We start from the raw sequence: 17,837 nt of genomic DNA, 5'->3' as shown, positions 1-17,837 counted from the left end.
CCCTTCCCTTCCCTTCCCTTCCCTTCCCTTCTCTTCTCTTTTTCTTTTCTTTTCTTTTCTTTTTCTTTTTTTTTCTCAGTGCTCTAAATTGAATTCTGGAATTCACACATGCTAAGCAAATACTCCAGCACTGAGCTAAAATTCCAGCCCTCAACTCTGCCTACAGACTCTATGTGATTCGATTCAAGCCTAAGCCTGTTCCCATGAGACGGTCACATGTTGGCTTCCTGAACTCACATCTCCCATGGGGGATTATTGAGGACACTGAAACCAAGGCACCAGGACCGACTCTCCACAAGCCACCTCCCCACATGGATAGCCAGGCTTTTTAACAAGGAGGAAGGGCCAGCAGTGACGTCACCAATGAGGAACACTCGGAGAGCAGTGAACTCCTGCTCTTCACTGTCTGTTCTTCTCTGCTCTCGTGGACTCCTTAGCTAGAGAGGCTGCAGAGATGCGCAGTGTTAATAGTACTGGCTGCTCTCACAGAGAACCAACTCTCTAACTATCTAACTCCCTGGGACACTGCACATACATGGTATATGGACATATATACAGACAAAACATTCATATACATGCATACATACATACATACATACATACATACATACATACATACATTTTAAAATTAAATGAACTGGTCATCTCTTATAGCTAGGCAAGGCTTCCCGTAGTGAGATTAGATTATATTCAATTGAGCTATTGACCAAGGGGGTCCCATGGAAATCTCCACACCACCTAGACAAAAGGTTGTTCTCTGCAAGTTGACATCAGGGCCCTACTACTGAGGGCAGCATCCACACAACTCACTGAACATGAAGTCAACCTGGTGCCTACATGTACATCTCACCCCTAGGTTCTAGTGTCTTTAGTTTGGGAAGATTCTCTGCGGGCTACTGAAAGAGAAATGTGGACACCAAACCTTTGACCTATAATCTGTCCTGCCTGCAAAATATGCTAAGGCAATGGTGACACAGAACTTGTGAGAGTAGCCAGCCAATGTCTGGCTTGAACTAAAACCCACACTACAAGAGAAGGAACCCACACCCAAGCAGTGGCTAACCAGGAACCAGAAACTAGACAGCCCAGAGACCTAGCGTAAAAACCAGTAAGTAATCTTTAAAAAATAATCAATAAAATGATCCCTAAAGATACTCAGTTATACTCATCGACCAGTGCCCTGTCCAGCTGTCCTCAGAGAGGTTTCCTCTGTTGGCAGATGGGAACAGATGCAGAGACCACAGCCAGACTATGGAGAGAGAGAGAGAGTATAAACTGGAGGTTTTCCATCAAATCCTCCCCCTCTGAGCTCAGAAAACCCTTCAGAAGAAGAGATGGAAAGATTGTAAGAAACGGGGGACTGAGGACACCATGAGGACACAGCTCTTTAAATTAACTAAGCAAGGCACTTAGGATCACTCAGAGACTGAAGCAGCAAGCACAGGGCCTACAGAGATCTATGGTTCTTTGCATATATATTATAGCTATTAGCTTAGTATTTTTCTGGGACTCTTGACTGTGGGAACTTCTCTTACACTGTGTGAAGGTGTGTTCCTGTGTTTTCAATTGTTAAATCTGTACCAGCAGAGAGCTAAGTCTGGCAGGATGTTGGTACTGTTATTTCTATAACACATTACTGGTTGTCTGTATGTAAATGCTTGTCCTTCCTCACTAGCCCAAAAGATGAAGGTCAGGTAGCCCTCAATGCCTACAGGCAACCTAAGACGTGAACAGGTTTTTGTCTTGCCGCTGATTGGTTCAGACTGGAATATGGTTCCATATAATCGAGAACTGGCAGCTGGATCTGGGGCAGGAAGTGTGGGGGCGGGACTTCAGGGCAGAGAGAAGAGTTGCAGGAGCTGCAAGCTGATGGAGCAGATTCAGGAGAAGCAGAACGAAGACAGAATGGAGCTGTAAGCAGGCACTGAGAACCATACAGGGAGGCAGGATGGCGGAAAAGCCAAGGCTAAGTTAGAGAGCTAGCTGAGAGACTGCCCAGCAGAAGGCCAACAGCTTTTAACGATATAGAGGTCTCCATGTCTTCATTATAAACCACAAGTCAGATCCATGAAAGGGAGCAGGTGGCTCTCTGACTCTTGTGCCTGCTCTTGGGACTCTCTTCCTCCTGTTGGGTTGCCATGTCCAACTCAGAGATAGTTTTTCTTTTGTCTTATTATGTAATATGATGTCATATATATGTGTGTGTATATATATGTGTGTGTATGTATATATATAGCTTTAAATGAAAATAAAAATAATATCTTTGGCAAATTAAAAAAAAACCTAAAATCTTAATAAGCAGGTATCCTATTGTTCAAACTAGGCCATTTCACAGTTGTACCAGGGACTTTTGAGAGGGGTGGGCCTGTGGGGGTCCTACAGCTCGATGATCTGCAGGGGAACACAGTGAATGACTGCAATCCTGAGTCCTCCTGACACAGAGAGGCAGTGGGACAAATAATCAGCCGCAGGCGTGGCTCGTGGCAGTTACCAGCTTCTTTGGCAGATTTCCTGATGTGGAAGTAGATGGCTTTTGAGTTCACCACATCCAACGTCCTTGTCTTACAGACAATAAATAAATAAATAAATAAATAAATAAATAAATAAATAAATAAATAAGGCACAGAGAATGTGACTTTCCTGGTGTCACACTATGGAAGAAGGAAAGATCTAGAATCCCCCCCCCATTACCCTGAGCTGCCTCCTTAAAACAGCTCTTCCTGGAAGATGGGGTCCCTGCCCACTATTGAGCAGGAAGAGACTCCATCTGAACGTTCACCGAAGCTCACCTTGACACCATGTCAGCCGTATCCGGTGATGCAGAATGATAACATTGTCAGGAGAGAGGTAGACCACACACTGGTACAGCCCCACATCTTGCCTCTGCAGCCCAGTCACCGTGACCTTGACGACAGATTCGGTGGGATAATCCTCCAGCAAGTACTTCCCAGCCCTGGCCACGTTGAAGTCTGCCTTCCTGGTGTTTGTGAGCACCAGAGTCTCTGGAGAACCGTGGCTTCTGACCCGCTGCCAGGCCTTCAGGCTTAGTGAGTAGAGCATGATGTTGTAAGGACAAGTCAGGGTCAGGTTCTCGCCCTCCAGAAAACACTTGTGTTCTTCCTCATCTCCAGCTTGGAGTCCTGGAATAGGAGATACGTGTTTCATGGAGCCAACTTGCCTTCTGCTCCAGCCACACATTGCTGGGACACTCATGACCCCAGCAAGCATGGCAGGGGAATCTAGGAGCGCTGTAACTATTCCAGAGCTCTTGATTGCTCTATGTGTGTCTACATCAGTATAAACCGGGCAAAATATCCAGAACAGGTGATTGGATCTAAGCTGTGTGTTTACAGGAGATACTCAGTCTGCATCTTGTAGAGTGGGGAATTTTTATATTGAATGATTACAAAAGATCTTTACCAGATTGCATCACCATTTCTAATTCTAGACATGTGTGTGTATGTGCATGCAGCCATCCACCATCTGCCTTCCTGCCTCTCTCTCTCTCTCTCTCTCTCTCTCTCTCTCTCTGTGTGTGTGTGTCTCTCTCTCTCTCTCTCTCTCTCTCTCTCTCTCTCTCTCTCTCTCTCTCNCTCTCCCCCCCTCTCTCACACACACTTCTCTTTCCTGCCTCTGTGTCTCTCCATGTGCATCTCTCTGTGTGTCTCTTTCTTTCTTTCTCTCTCTCTTTCTCTCTCTCTCTTTCTCTTTCTTTCTTTCTTTCTTTCTTTCTTTCTTTCTTTCTTTCTTTCTTTCTTTCTTTCTTTCTCTTTCTTTCCCACCTCTCTGTCTGTCTCTGTTTATCTATTTCTGTCTCTGTGTATCTCTTTGTCTTTCTCTCTTCCCACTCTCTGTTTCTCCATCTCTCTCTCTCCCATCTGTCTGTCTCTCTGCCTCTCTATCTTTCTCTTGTACCTCTCCCCTACCTCTCTCCGCTGTGTGTCTCTATGTGTCTCTGTCCCTCCCTCCCTCCCTCCCTCCTTCCCTCCCTCCCTCTCTATTTCCTTCATTCCAAGATCTCACTTTGCAACCCAGGCTGATCTGAGCTCAACATATAGCATAGAGTGCTTCAGATTCCCCACAGTCCTGCCTCAGCCTCCTGACTGCTAGGATGATAGGCATGTCCCACCATTCCCAGTTCTCTATTGTTTTCTGTTGTATGTCTGGTGGCCCAGACATGGCCGTTGCTGCCTGGCACACAGAACTTTCTGTTTATTCCTTGTATCCTTAAGTAGAAACCCCCTTCATCCCCTGTCCATCTGTCTAAGGGGGGCATCCACCAGACAGTGCCAACTGCATTAATCTTTTTATCCTTCTTGGTCTGTCTTTCTTGCCATGGGTGGGTAGTAGGTTACACTACTACCACCATGACTTATTTTATGATGTATTTACTGTGAGTGAAATACTGAGCCATGATATTTCCATCAACCTGTTGGTTAATTTGGAGGATGTATTTCTTTACCTGCCCCTTATGTTGCTCCGTGGTTGATTGTTCCTTTAAGGGAGATTTGCCTCCCTGGTTTTACCTTTAGGTGAGTATCAACACAGCGCAAGAGGGTTGCCTGGTTACCACCACATAACTTTCTCTACTTCAATATGGCCAAGAAGAACCTCCAACTTGTTTCACAGCCCACTCCCTGCTGCATCAGGAGGGATCACCAATGTCTCTGTCCATCTCTTCCTCAATACTGACCCATCTCTAACATATACCCTGGCCTCCACCCAGGCCGTCTTGAGGAACATAAGTACACTTTTAGCATCTACCCCCCCTCTGCGAGCTTCATCCCTCTTGTTGGCACCCTGTCCTCTAGCTTCCTCACCTGCCTCTCCTTACCTGAGACACAGAGCATCAGCCCCAGCCATAGCAGCAGCGGTGACATCCCCCAGGTCCCTGCCTCCTCTGTATGAAGCTCCTTCCTGGTGTGCTAACTGCCAATGGCCTGAGGCAAGTGGCCAAACCACTTAGAGTTGCTGGAGCATGCTTCCCCACATAGAAACCTACCGACTTCTGTCCTCACAGGTTCCGCTGTTTTGTCCCATTGAGAAACCCCAAGGGAAATGTGACAAGAGGAAGCTGCCTCGGGAGACACAGGAGGGGGAAAAGGAGAGAACCCATTTTTGTGACACCCTCCTTCCTCCTTTGATGCCACAATCTGTTGAGAAATGCTCTGTGGCTGGCTGCCGTTCTCTGCCACACCTGAGGTCCCTACCCTGTTCCACTCACTGCCTCTGGATACCAGAACATTGTCATATCCACGACCCCTCACACCGTCCTCCCCAAGCCAAGGAAGCTGAACATTCGGATTTGCTCACCTCCCAAAGGCAGGAGACAAGCGGATGTCATTATTAGACATCATTCACCTTGTTTTTCTGACACAGCATCTCTCATTGGAATGAGCCTCACCAAGAAGGCTAGGCTGCCTGTCTCTGACTCCTGAGGGCTGGATGATGCCTGTACACCACACATCTGGTGTTTTGTATGTGGCTTCTGGGAATCAGGTCCTTGTGCTGCTGTGACACGCACTTTACCAACAGAGGCCTCTCCTCAGCCTTTGACTCATCTTTCATCTCGTTGTACCCATAGTTCTCAGTGAGACCTCATGGCTGGATCACACAGGAAGCCAGGCATGCACAGTCACAGCTGGGTTCCACCCTCGGAGGCCCTGACTTCACAGGCCTGCAGAAGAACTGGGAATCTGCGTTTTAACAAGCAGCCTCGGTGATTCTGGCCTGAGAATCCAACTAGACCAGCTACCTCAGGACACAGACACTGCACGCCACTAGAACAGTCACCACAGCCACAGAATCTCAACTGCTTTTATTTTATTTATTTTTCAGTTTGGGATGGGATTTCACAACAAAGTCCAAACTGTCCTTGAATCCTCAGGCCCCTTGCCTTAGTCCCCCAAGTGCTGGGATCACAGACATGTGTCATTGTTCCAGTTTTACTCTGATGCCCTGGGAAGGCACCCTGACCCCACCCCCCAAATACAACAACAACAACAACACAGGTCACAGTCCCTTATTGTGGAGAAGTCGAGGCAGGAACTTAAGCACTAGTCACATCATATCCATAGTCAAGAGCAGAGGATAAACTGGACCCTTGGGGTCTGCCTGCTTCTGATCAACTAGGCTTCCTTATTTTTATACACAGTTGTGGCCCAGCGTATGAAGTGGTACCAGCCATATACAGGGTGGATCCTCCCACCTCAATTAACAGCGAAGGCAATACAGCACAGGCATGCCTTCAGGGGACAATTCATCAACCGAGGCTCCCCTCCAGGGTGGTTTCTGGACTACTGCAAATTGAATAACCTAAGAAATATGACAGTTATCATACAACGTGAGTGTGTGTGTGTTGTTATTGTTGTGGTTTTTTTGTTTGTTTGTTTGTTTGTTTCTGAAACAAGGTCTCTCACTGACCACAAGAGGGTCTCTAACTAGTCACTAAGCCCCAGAGAACTGGCGGTCGTGGCTTTCCCAGGGCCGAGATTATAGGTATGGCCCACCCTAAACAGCCTTTTTACATTGCTCTAATGGCTTGAACTCTGGTCCCCAGGCTTTCTTGAGAAGCATTTTAGCCCCTGGGCTATAAACCCCTGCTTGATTCTTCAGTCAGAAAACAAACCTACTGAGATGAACAGCATCTGTATCAGTCCTCCAAAGATGTGTCCCAGAGCACCAACACAAAGTGGATTCCACTGCGGCCTCTCCCAGCAGACTGGAGATTATGCAGCTGTAAATACCCTGTGCTCAGCATTGCCACCCCAGGGTGGAGTTTCACAGAGAGCTATGTTAACAGTGAACTGTCCTTATGTGACTGAAGCACACCTTAAGACCTGGGATCTTCACAGGAGGAGGAAGGGAAAGTCTCCCTGACAGGTAAGTGCTTTCCTGACATGAGATACGTGGGTCAGCCACTCCTCAGCCTTCTGGGTGCGATCAAGTGAGCTGGATGCTTTGTGGTGATGCGGTTTGCTCTTGGGAACCTTACGATGAAGTTGGTTCCCACCACTGCTGACGTAGAAGGAATTGATATACCATCCTTTTCCCACCCACAGGATCAATGTCTGTAGCCCCCAAAGAGGTGGAAACAAGCAAATGCCAGTGTGCCCTAGAGAAAACACTGGAGCCACAGGGTACCCAGGCTGAGACTGAGAGGTGAAGGAAGGTGAGTGGGAGGTAGAGGCACACAGGGGGCAGTCTGAGATAGGATCCTGCCCCCCTGCCATGCTAGACCCTGTCTCAGTCCAGGCAAAAAGGCATTCAGCTAGCAGCAGAGTCTGGCTCCCCATCTCCCTGACTCTGGAGCCCTTGAGTAAGGGAACTCTCTAGATTTCATTTCTGCCAGGATGTGATGGCCTGCTACCTCAGTGGCCTTACTCTGATCACATACACTTTAACCCTCATGCACTTGAGAAGTCAATAATAAAATGCACACAGCATGTTGATTCCCTCCATGTACTGATCCAATGCTACGGATACTATCTCTTCCAGGTGTTTCCCAGGCAACAGCATCCAGCTTAACTTGATTTCTCTCTCCCAGTTGCATTATTGTCAAGGTAGGATCATGTCTTCTTGGTCCATGGTTGGGAGTGTTCAGAGGACCACAGATGCAGACAGAAATCTGAGTGTCTGACTCCCAGAGAGGAAGGCCCCAGAGGGTAGGAGGGCAGGCTGCTTCATGAGCAAGGGCCCTGCTAAAATGACTAGAATTATACCATCCAGGAGAAGGACAAGAGGTGGGGATATCAGTGGTGACCTGCAATCTTCTTGACTCCCACAACAAGAGGCAGGGGGAAGCTCTGGGGTTTCTCTTTATTTCAGGCCAGTCCAACTATTTAGGGGGAATGGCCAGAGTGTGCTGGGAATGTTTTCCCCTTTTCTAAGGGTGCAGAGCACCTCCCCTAGATGATGGATAAAATGAGGAGAGTGGGCAGGGTCAGCTGAGGATATCCTGAGCCTTAGATGTCACCCGTGATTACAGGTTCAATTCATGTCATAGCTCCTCCTCAGCCCTACCACCTCGGCTCCTCCTGTGAAATAGACACCGCTGAAGGTCACTATTGTATAGCTTCAAGTTCTGTCATCCAAATGACCTCTTTGTGACAATGAATAAGATGATGAAAACCAGGCTCTTGCCGAGAAGTCCACAGATGACTGAAATAGTAACACTGGATGTGGAGACACTGTGGAGAAAGGGGGTTGAAGGTTGGTGCAATGGACATCCAAACCATGGAGTAGAAAATTCTTCCCACACAATCTTTTCAACCTAGGTCCTTCCTGCAGCTTCCCCACAGCCTCTGGCCCTGTGCCATTCAGAGGGTCACTTCCTAGAATAACCAATTAGACATGGCGTGCAGTGGAGAATATAGAGCTCTCAGGTCTAGGAGACCCATAAAGGAGGAAGGGCTATCACTGCATCTTGGCCTTCTCTGTGGAATGAGTGAGGCTCACATATAGGGGATGTCATCTCTGTGGTCAGTACTCTGACCCTCTTCTGGGGGTAGTCACTGTACCTTTAGCCTTATTTCCTCATCCAGAAACCACGAAGAACCCAATCTGACTGAAAAGCCCACTTTGGATTTGTCATGAGTTTAGCAAAATCTTTCTCCAAGATCCAGGTAGGGAGCAATAGATGTAAGGAAGAGACACATAGAGGAGAGAGAACCCTGCCTGACCCTGGGCAGGTAGGGAAGCAGAAAAGGATGCACAGACTCTGCATGATGGGACATAGAGACAAAAGGAGCACACGACAATGAATCAGACAAAAGCAGCATGGAGTATTAATGACATATAATTGTGTGTGTGTGGGTGGGGGGGTGTCTCTGCAAAACATGGGCAGCAGAATTTCCAACTGCGTGAGGAAAGAAGGAAGTGTGGATCTACCAAATTCAGTAACTGGTGTTAGTTGAAGCTTCTAGGGTCTGACCCTGAGCAGTTTATTTTAGGCATACTTAACTATAGCACAATTTAGAAAAATGACTTCCCTGATTGTAATGAACTCAATCCTATGTATAAACAAAGCTTAAATAACATGATAACATTGAAACTCTTTTCAAAGTACAATAACATTTTCCAAGAAGATGGGTTCTATTGACTGAGAAACAATGCTCAAGATAAGGATCTCAGAAGAAAGTCAGAGATAAACATAAAAGTCGGGAGGGGACAGCCAGGCAGGTGTGATGTTACCACACAGATTGTGAGGGCAGAGGTCACCATTCCCAGATTTCTGGCAGAAAATAGGCTTTTCATCTCTTCCTTTGAAGAGACAACATTGCATGCTTAACAATACTGGTTCCCCTCGTGCTTATATGTAAGTACAAGGCCCTCAGACCCTCTACATATAAGAATTTAATGGTGAACAAAGCCAGACATGGCTTATGCCAATAATTCCAGAATTGGGTAGGCTGAGGCCAGAAGATCACAAATCTGCAGCCAGCATGGGCCACAGAATGAGACCTTGTCTAAGTAAATAAGTAGAATGGAATGGCTTGATCAATGACCTGCTTATTAACTACAGCAAAGATGGCTTNGTGAATCAGTATAGTGCAGTTATACAGAGCAGTGTAAAGTTCTGTTGGTCTGAGTCCAGACTACAATTCTGCTCCAACCAGGGCTAGCGATTAGATGTATAGAAATGTAGAAGGGTAGATGTACAGATTTAGAGATTAGATAGATATAGAGATATAGATTAGATAGATGTATAGATATATGGTATGTATAGTGTAGGTGGGGCTTCTGATGCTTTGATCAGGAATCTTCTGTGAGCCCTGAAGGTCCTGTTCACCAACTGGTTCTTGATTGATGAATAAACATGCCAACAGCCAATGGCTGGGCAGAAGAGGCAGGACTTCTTAGTTCCCTCGGACAGGCTAGGAGATGCTGAAAAGAAGAAAGGGAATTCACTATGTTTCAGGGGGAGAGAGAGCCATCTGCCATGTGAGATCTGGAATGGAGTGGCCATTGGCCACTGTCCATAATTGGGCCTGGGGTAGCAAACAGGAGATTAGAAATGCAACTAAGATGAGGGCAGACTTAGGGGGCTTAGCAAGGAGAATGCAACCAGGCAACTAAGTTGAGGACAGATTTAGAATGTTGAGCAAGGAGTGAAGGGTGAGGCAAGGTAGCCACAGGAGGCTTAGAAGAACCCAGCCACTCAGACAGAAGGCAGGTTAAAAATAAGCATGTGTGTGTGTGTGTGTGTGTGTGTGTGTGTAAACTACATGCTCTAATATGGGTATGTAGATATAGAGATATAGAAATGATTGATAGATGATAGATAGATAGATAGATAGATAGATAGATAGATAGATAGATAGATAGATAGAGTGGAGGTATAGAAAATTGCTAGGAAATAGAATTGATCTCAAGTAAAGAATAAATCGAAACAATAATCTTGAAAGCAGTACATGTAGTCATGTAAATGGTGATGAACTGGGGTAACATCCCCCTGTGTGCTGACACCCACTCCAGCCTCCTGAACTATCTCCTATCAGGGTGACAACATCCCCAAGGCCACTTGGCAAGTTCACCAGCTGACAGTGCTGGAGAGGCACCCAATACAGGGAGGTTGGCATCTGTCTCTCATCTTGTGGTTGCCACAGTACCTTCCCTTGTCCCAGCCTCAGCCCCCAGAGTAACCTGCTGCTAGAAAGGCCCTGCTCTGGCCTTTGCTAACTGCACTGCATCGGAAGTCTAACCTGGCAATGTTGTGTTGTGTTCCTGGAGCTCTGAGCTATTGTCATGCACTGGGCTTCAGGGCACTTCCCCTCATAGCAGCTCTTCACCTATCTCTTTCCTGGGCTTTGTCCAGACTGTGGGCCCGTGAGGTGGTGGGACTCCATGTACCCATGGATTGCTTAGGGCCCCCATCACCCAATGACAGGTGCAAGAATAGATATACCCCAGGCCTGCTGCCTCTGATAGAAGCAAGTTCAGGTGTTACCCAGACTCCCTTGCAGGACGCAGACTATGGCACACCCACCACACATCCTCATCCCCACATCCTCTCAACACAAGGATGAAAAAATGAAGGGTGTCCAAACCAGGAGCCAAGAAAACATACCTGTCAGCACCTGTCCCATTTATGACGGTGACTCCAGGATCAGGAGAGGAAACAATAGCAGTGGGCTGGGGTAGGGATCGGGTTGTAGTTGTGTCACTGGGTGAGTGTTTTGTGGTAATAAGGATGGGACGCTCTGTCAGCCTTGTAGTAGGAATGATGTCAGGAGTGAACACATCTGAAGAACCTGCAAGAAGACAAGGGAGGTGGATAGATGAATGGGTGGATAGATAATGGATGGATGTGCATATGGGTTGGGGGGTGGATGCATAGATGGAGGGATAGATGATGGATTGATGGACAGATGGACAGATGGACAGATGAGTAGGTGAAGAAAAATGGAGCTGAGGAGGGAAATAAACATGGCTATCCAAGAAGCAAGTTTTTCTTTTGCTAAAATCCAAAGAAATAGTGTAAAGTCATCCTGAGTCCAAAGCAGTAAAAAATGGAATGGAAGGAGAAAAGGAGGAAGGGTGGGAAGAGGCATGAGGAGAGACTTCTTGGGCTGTTTGAGTTGTGAGCATTCTCTTGCCTGCTGCTGCTCATTCTCCACCTGCCCCATTCTCTCCCTGACACCATTCCCGCTACCTCTGTAAGTCACATCACCCTCAAGCTGTCCTTTACTGGATATTGTGACTGAGATCCATCTTGGGTTTGGCACAGTCTCTCCTTGTTTTCAGGAGGCCTGTTCCTTCCCTCTCTGCCATCCCTGACACATCCACTGTTACTCACTGGGGTGTAGAGCCCAGCAAGGCACCGTACCGACTCTTCCTTAGAGAATTCAGAAATTCACAGTGGGGATTTGTAAGTGCATGATCCCTACAGAAATGATTCTAGAAACTTGTTCCTGGTAAGCAAGTGTCACTTCAGGTCTACTGAGGCAGGGTCTGCACTTGAAATAAGGTCTTCATGTGGTTCATGCCTACAGCAAGACCTAAGATACAGTTTCGAAGCCCATGGGAGGGGCACTGATGACATCTTGGGAGGAGGATAGTAGATTGCTAGAGGCTTCCTCAGAAGAAAACATAACAACCATGGATTGCAGTACCCACAGACAACCCACAAGCCAGCAGGCTTGCAGTGTTCACATCCCAGTCAATTCAAGGACATGCACACACAACCCAGTTATATGGGCCACAAATACACGAGACCAATGGACACCCTGCTGATGTCAGCCTCAGGCCAGACTGAACCTGAGACCCAGGCTTTATGTGGAGGTTGCATATGCAACTTCTTTCAGACAGCCTCCATCTGCCTTCCAGGCATATCGCCAGCCTGTCCAGGGGTACGACATGTGCCTATGATACTACAACCACCACTGTCACCACCACTAAGACCTCCTATGCAGCTTAGTTGGCACACAGCACTAAGCCTGCTTACCTATCCTGTGGACATCAGCCACCAACCACCAAGACCATGGGAGAGTAAAATGTCTGCTGAGATTAGTTAGTATTAATCTAGCACAGAGAATTAGAAACAGCCCTGTCTAGGATGTGGACAGAGTGACTACAGTTACCCCCCAGGTAACGGGAGCAACCTCCTGCAGCCAGTCACCCTACCCCCATCCCATTCTGCTAGGAGTTAGACTGATCCTGGACTTTCTTAGAGACCTTGATGAAAAGACACAGGGAATACAAGTTCTGTGTTCTTGCCCAGGAACAAACTTGGAAAGGTTTGCTCTGAGGCTAGGGCCAGAGCCTTGAAGGACTTAAGGTTCTCAGCTCCTGGCAACCTGGGAATCCCCACTGAAAAGACTGTGGAGTTGACAGTCCCATGGCTGATGAGTGCTTGGTCAAGAGTACACTTGAGACTTCCTGTGTTCCCCTAATGCAATATTGTTTGATTGATCCTGTTGTCTTTACCCTGTTGTATGATAGCTTTCTGCATGATGTCTCAGGTTTCCCCTGCAAATCACATAGATACTGTACTGTTTGTTGTTTGTTTGTTTGTTTGTTTGTTTGAGACAAGATCTCACTATGTAGTTCTGGCTATCCTAGAACTCACTCATATAGACCAGGCTGGTCTTGAACTCATAGAGAGCCACCTGTCTCTATCTTCGCCAGTGTTGGGAATAATGGTGAGGGCTCCCATGCCCAACTGATACTGTACTTCTTAATCAACTTGTTTGGCATAAGACATAGCTTGTGCAAGGCCTCCTGAGGTCAACTTTCCAGTCATTCATGTATAATTATTTATAATATATAATATATTATTATTTCTGATCCCCTGGTTCTCTCTTTGAGGTCACCCTCCCACCAGCCATTTCTCTTCACAGCTGGCTAATTATGATCTGAGAAGTTTCTCTCCGCAGAATACCTATGGGCAGTCAAGCTGTTATGGATGGCCAAGTAGCTATGGTCATCAACGCAGCTATGAGCCATAGTCTCTCTCTTGTATCCCACTCAGATGGGATCCTACAGCCACCGAGTCAATGTAACCAAAAAACCAACATCTATGGTTGGCAAAGTTCATCTCCAGAAAACCACCTCAGTAGCATGGGTGTTTATGGGCAAGAGTCTGGAGGGTGCCCTGGATCAGGAGAGAGTTGGAGCATGAGTGACTGGGAAAGTGTGGGGATTTAATCCCACAGGCATGAGTAAGAGGTAGGCAGGGAGGAGAATGGTGGAACAAGCCCTGGAGAGCCAGGTGGATTCATTAAGCCTGGTGGATCTGAGGATGAAGGGGCCGACCTTGGTTTATTATAGATTTCCCTATAAATCCGAATGAAGGCTCTGCCTGCCAACAATGCAGTCTATGTCCTCAGATTAAATGACAGTGTGATTCAAGTGAATCTAGCTGATTTCTTTAAGCATTGTGAGGTTGTTAGGATGAGAAAGAGAACTGGCATCCCATTATGCACATCTACCTGGATATGGAAACAAGAAAATCTGAAAGGGATCCACGGTCTCCTAGGGAGATCTGCCAAACTGCCAAGGTTGCCATGGAGAGGCTTGATGGACACTTTCCAGACAAACAAACTTAAAAGTCTCTCTGGCCCAAAAGAAGCCTTCAATGAACAGCACGTAGGGTAGTGTGCTGCCACACTGATCTGCAGAAATTCTGGAGGATCCATAGGTCGCATAGGAGGTCATGGGGGAAACAGAGGAAGCTTCCCTCTAGGACTCTGAGGTTCCAGAAAGAAGCCCCTCTGGAAGAGGAACTGTCCAGCATTGAGCAAAACCCCTCTGGAAGAGGGACTGTCCAGCATTGAGCAAGAGACTGGCAATGTCCCAACCCTGGCTGTTGAAACTAGATCCTTGCCTGGAGAATAGAATGCAACCAGTGTGAGTCTAAGTGCATCCTCTCTGGCCCTTCCCACCTCTGGATGGTGATGGTGAGGGAGATGGCATCAGCAGCACATAGGGAGGGAAGGGTGGCCTTAAAAGCTCTGGAAGTCTTTGAGGGCATCCAGAGATTGCCTGTTAGGTGGCCGTGGCCTGAACCGACGTGACTCATGGAAAGGAAAAGAAAATGGCACTATGGGTTCTCCTGGACCTTAGAAGGAACAGATCTTATTTTTTTTTTTTGAATCAGAAAATGTTCTAAATGTATAGTTCTGTGTTTATAAATTGGCTACAACATTGTTCTGCAGAAACATTAAAGCAAGCTACATGGTTAGTTAGAGAAGACAGGTTTCCTAAGGGCATGACTTCTGATTATCGGTCTCAGAAACAGAACTAAATCATATCCCAAGTCTACTGCCCACCTTTTCCAAAGGGGAATCCACACACAGGAACCCCTAATTACTATTGGACCTGGTGCCTGCCAGGAGCCTTGAATGGCAGACAAGAGGAGTTCAGAAGAAAACCCAGCTCCCAGAAATCAGAAAAACTGCCCCACACAGCAGGATTATCTTGTCCCTGCCAAAGATATGACACAAAGGCCTTTTTAATATTTTCAGGCTTCGGCCTGCTAGCCAGGGCAGTCTCCTAGCCATGCTACACTTATCCTGGCACTTACATTACACATGGCCCTGTGTCCAGCTCTGCCTCTCTACTCCGCCCTGGTCAGACCACTCACCCCTGTCCCTGGAGAATCTCCTGCACCTCATTTCTTCTCCCATCATCCCTCTCTCCAGAAGTTCCACCCTATACTTCCTGTCTAGCTAGTGGCTGTCAGATCTTTATTACAACCTATTGGATACAATCCTAGACTCCCTTAGACAGGCGAGGAAGAGCTGGATATTTACGAAATAGAAAAGCCTTGCAATGGACCATAGAAACACCAATCCCAGAATCCTGCCAATATTCAGCAGCACTGTACAGAATTAACAATTGAATACACAGAGACACACCTTCACACAGCGTACCCCAATGGCTCCATTCATGTCTGGCCCTCTCTGCCCTCTCCTCACACACTTCCTGGTCACTCACCCTTGGTCACCACCAGGCGGACAGGATGGAAGAGCACAACAGGGTCATTCGGAGGATGGTAAATCACACAACGATACAATCCAGAGTCTGTCACTTGAAGGTCAGTCATTTGAACGTGGAGCATGGCCTCGGTAGGGTCATCTTTCAGGGTGATCTTCCCCATGTGGACTTCACTGGGTCTTGTAAAGGACCTCTGTGTGACCACCAAGGTCAAGGGTTCCTTCCCATCTGGTAGCCTCTGCCAAGCCTTCTGGCTGCTGGCGTACTTCATGATGTTGAAGGGACACTTCACTGTCAAAGTCTGGCCCTCGACTAGGTCATACCTTTCTTCCTCTAGAACAATGGCAGCTTTGACTTCTATAAACAGAAAAGGAGAATCAGGCTCTGTAGGGAATGACATCTGTCCAAACTCTCAACTGGGAAGGACTTGTTTGGTGTTTGTTTTAGTACAAGAGTCAATGATTTGTGGTCTGTGGAAATTGAACTTGATAAATAATGCTTTTCTGAGTACATGCTATTGTGTGTGTGCATGTGCGCAAGCCTGTCCTGCCCAGAGGCCCACCTCAGGTATCGCTCATACCTCAGAATACTGTCATTTAGCTGTCTCATTTTCTCCTAAGGTCTCTCACGTTTTACATGGAACTGGACGACTCAGCTGGGCTGTCTGTTCAGTGAGTCTCAGGGATCCAGTTCTTTCTGATGCCTTAGTGCCGGGATTAGTGATGGGTCTGGCTTTTTTTTTTTTACGTGGCTTCTGCGGATCTAACTCCGGTCCTCATGCTTGTGTGGCAGCACTTCACTAACTATGTTGTTTATTTCTCTAGCTCTACATGATCCTAGGGAGATGAAACTGCCTGACTGGAGACCAGTGCATGATGGGAGAGAAATCCTGCGGGAAAGCACTTTCCAAGGTAAAGACTAGATACAAAGACATTCTCTGAGCACAGGAAGTTTGGGGGGCTCCATCAAAGTCAGGACAAAGAGACCGTCAGCTCATGAGACACCAAGGAAGCATCAAGAAAAAGAAGTAATTTAAGGCATCCCGGGCAGGATGGATGGGAATTCCGCCTGTCTGGCATCATTCCCTCCCTTCTTTGAGTAACAAAGTGCTCCGTCCTTTCTTAGGGCAGCCATCCCTATATGGCTCAGCTGATGAGCTTGCCCACATCCCCAAGGACACACCCATGAGGAGGCTTAAACAACCCTAAAACCCTGGCCACACCGATTGCTTTAAGAATGGGTTTGAGACTAGGATGAGCCCATCAAAACCTGTTCTCTGACTATTCAAAGGCTTATGTAGAGGTTGAAGGTCCTCAGGGTGTGAAATTCCAGTGCTATAGGAATCAGCTACCTAAGAGTGAGCCAGACAGGCAGAGGGAAACTGGAGACTGGGGTGCAGGGAGACTGACAATTGACTTGTGGTCCTAGTTGTGTTTTTAAGCCAGCACAGCTGGATTCCCTGGTACATAAGGCAATAAATCCCTCTTACTTTTGACAGAAATCAGCCACGTTTTATTACTGGGTATAAGATGTCCTCTACTGGGTGTCAGGTGTTCCCCACTGGGTGTTAGGGTCCCCCCCCCACTGGGTGTTAGGTATCCCTCACTGGGGGTCAGTGGTTGTAAACAGGAACATGAGTGCCTGGATGTCATTCTCCAACAAAGGCACTGACAGAATGAATGCCAGAGCAGTGAGTTGGCCTTTCGCTTCCCTAGACTTCTGCTGCTGCTCTTACTATAGCTGCCACAGAAGCGCGCACGCACACACACACACACACACACACACACACACGCACACACGCACACACGCACACATGCACACATGAACGCAGGCACTTGCACATAGTCACATATGCACATAAGCACATACACACACACATACATGCAGACACGTGCATGAACACACATGCACACATGCACATACATACACATATGCACATGCATACATTCATCCTTGTAAGTAAGCACATGTACTCACAGACATGTGCATGAACATACATACACACTCGCAATGCACACACTCATACATCACTCAAGCACATGTACACACACACACACATGCACCTATGCATAAACTCATGCAGCCATGAACCACCCACACAGACCAAGACTTACAACTTTAGTAGAGCCCTTGCCTGCCCATGTGGGATGTCAGGTTCCAGAAGGCTTGCTCTGTCCTCATCTGGCCTTGGTAAGATTCCCCTCAAGTATCCATGGGGGATTCTGTAGGTGAGCCTGGCTCAAAGGCCAATTAAATCTCTAAGGAAACCTTGTCAACGGGCATCCTTGCACTCTCCCACCCACAGTGATGGTGAACACCAGTAATCTCAGAGCTCAGGAGACTGACATAGGCACATCAGAAAAAAGTTCAAGAAAATCCTCAGCTACATAATAAATGTG

General features: G+C 47.2%; 2 protein-coding genes across 2 annotated transcripts in view; both read right to left on the bottom strand.

Annotated features, from left to right (window-relative positions):
* Nucleotides 1–4,998, bottom strand: part of LOC110284354 (triggering receptor expressed on myeloid cells 3) — an 11,617-nt gene extending 6,619 nt beyond the window's left edge. Inside the window, exons 1-2 of the mRNA XM_021150079.1 lie at nt 4,835–4,998; nt 2,790–3,140 (exon numbers count right to left, since the gene is read on the bottom strand). Of these exons, the coding sequence (XP_021005738.1) occupies nt 2,790–3,140; nt 4,835–4,880 (397 nt within the window). The 5' untranslated portion in view covers nt 4,881–4,998. The remainder of the gene's footprint in view (nt 1–2,789; nt 3,141–4,834) is intronic.
* Nucleotides 4,999–5,801: 803 nt separating this feature from the next.
* On the bottom strand, nt 5,802–17,598 carry Trem1 (triggering receptor expressed on myeloid cells 1). Its single transcript, XM_021149743.1, has 4 exons — nt 17,553–17,598; nt 15,439–15,795; nt 11,069–11,252; nt 5,802–8,189 (listed from the first exon to the last, which is right to left on the bottom strand). Exons 2-4 carry the CDS (start codon nt 15,707–15,709, stop codon nt 8,087–8,089), a joined length of 558 nt encoding a protein of 185 aa, XP_021005402.1. The 5' UTR covers nt 15,710–15,795; nt 17,553–17,598; the 3' UTR covers nt 5,802–8,086.
* Nucleotides 17,599–17,837: the final 239 nt, after the last annotated feature.

Source organism: Mus caroli, chromosome 17 (assembly GCF_900094665.2).
Source record: "Mus caroli chromosome 17, CAROLI_EIJ_v1.1, whole genome shotgun sequence".
Classification (NCBI taxonomy): domain Eukaryota; kingdom Metazoa; phylum Chordata; class Mammalia; order Rodentia; family Muridae; genus Mus; species Mus caroli.
This window is presented reverse-complemented; position numbering and strand designations above follow the sequence as displayed.

Coding starts and splice junctions, on each gene's coding strand:
- Trem1 (XM_021149743.1), bottom strand. CDS start 15,709: ATGAAGTACGCCAGCAGCCAGAAGGCTTGGCAGAGGCTACCAGATGGG. Junction 11,253..15,438: donor CCGCCTGGTGGTGACCAAGG/GTGAGTGACCAG, acceptor GTCTTCTTGCAG/GTTCTTCAGATGTGTTCACT. Junction 8,190..11,068: donor AATGGGACAGGTGCTGACAG/GTATGTTTTCTT, acceptor CTTTCTCCACAG/TGTCTCCACATCCAGTGTTA.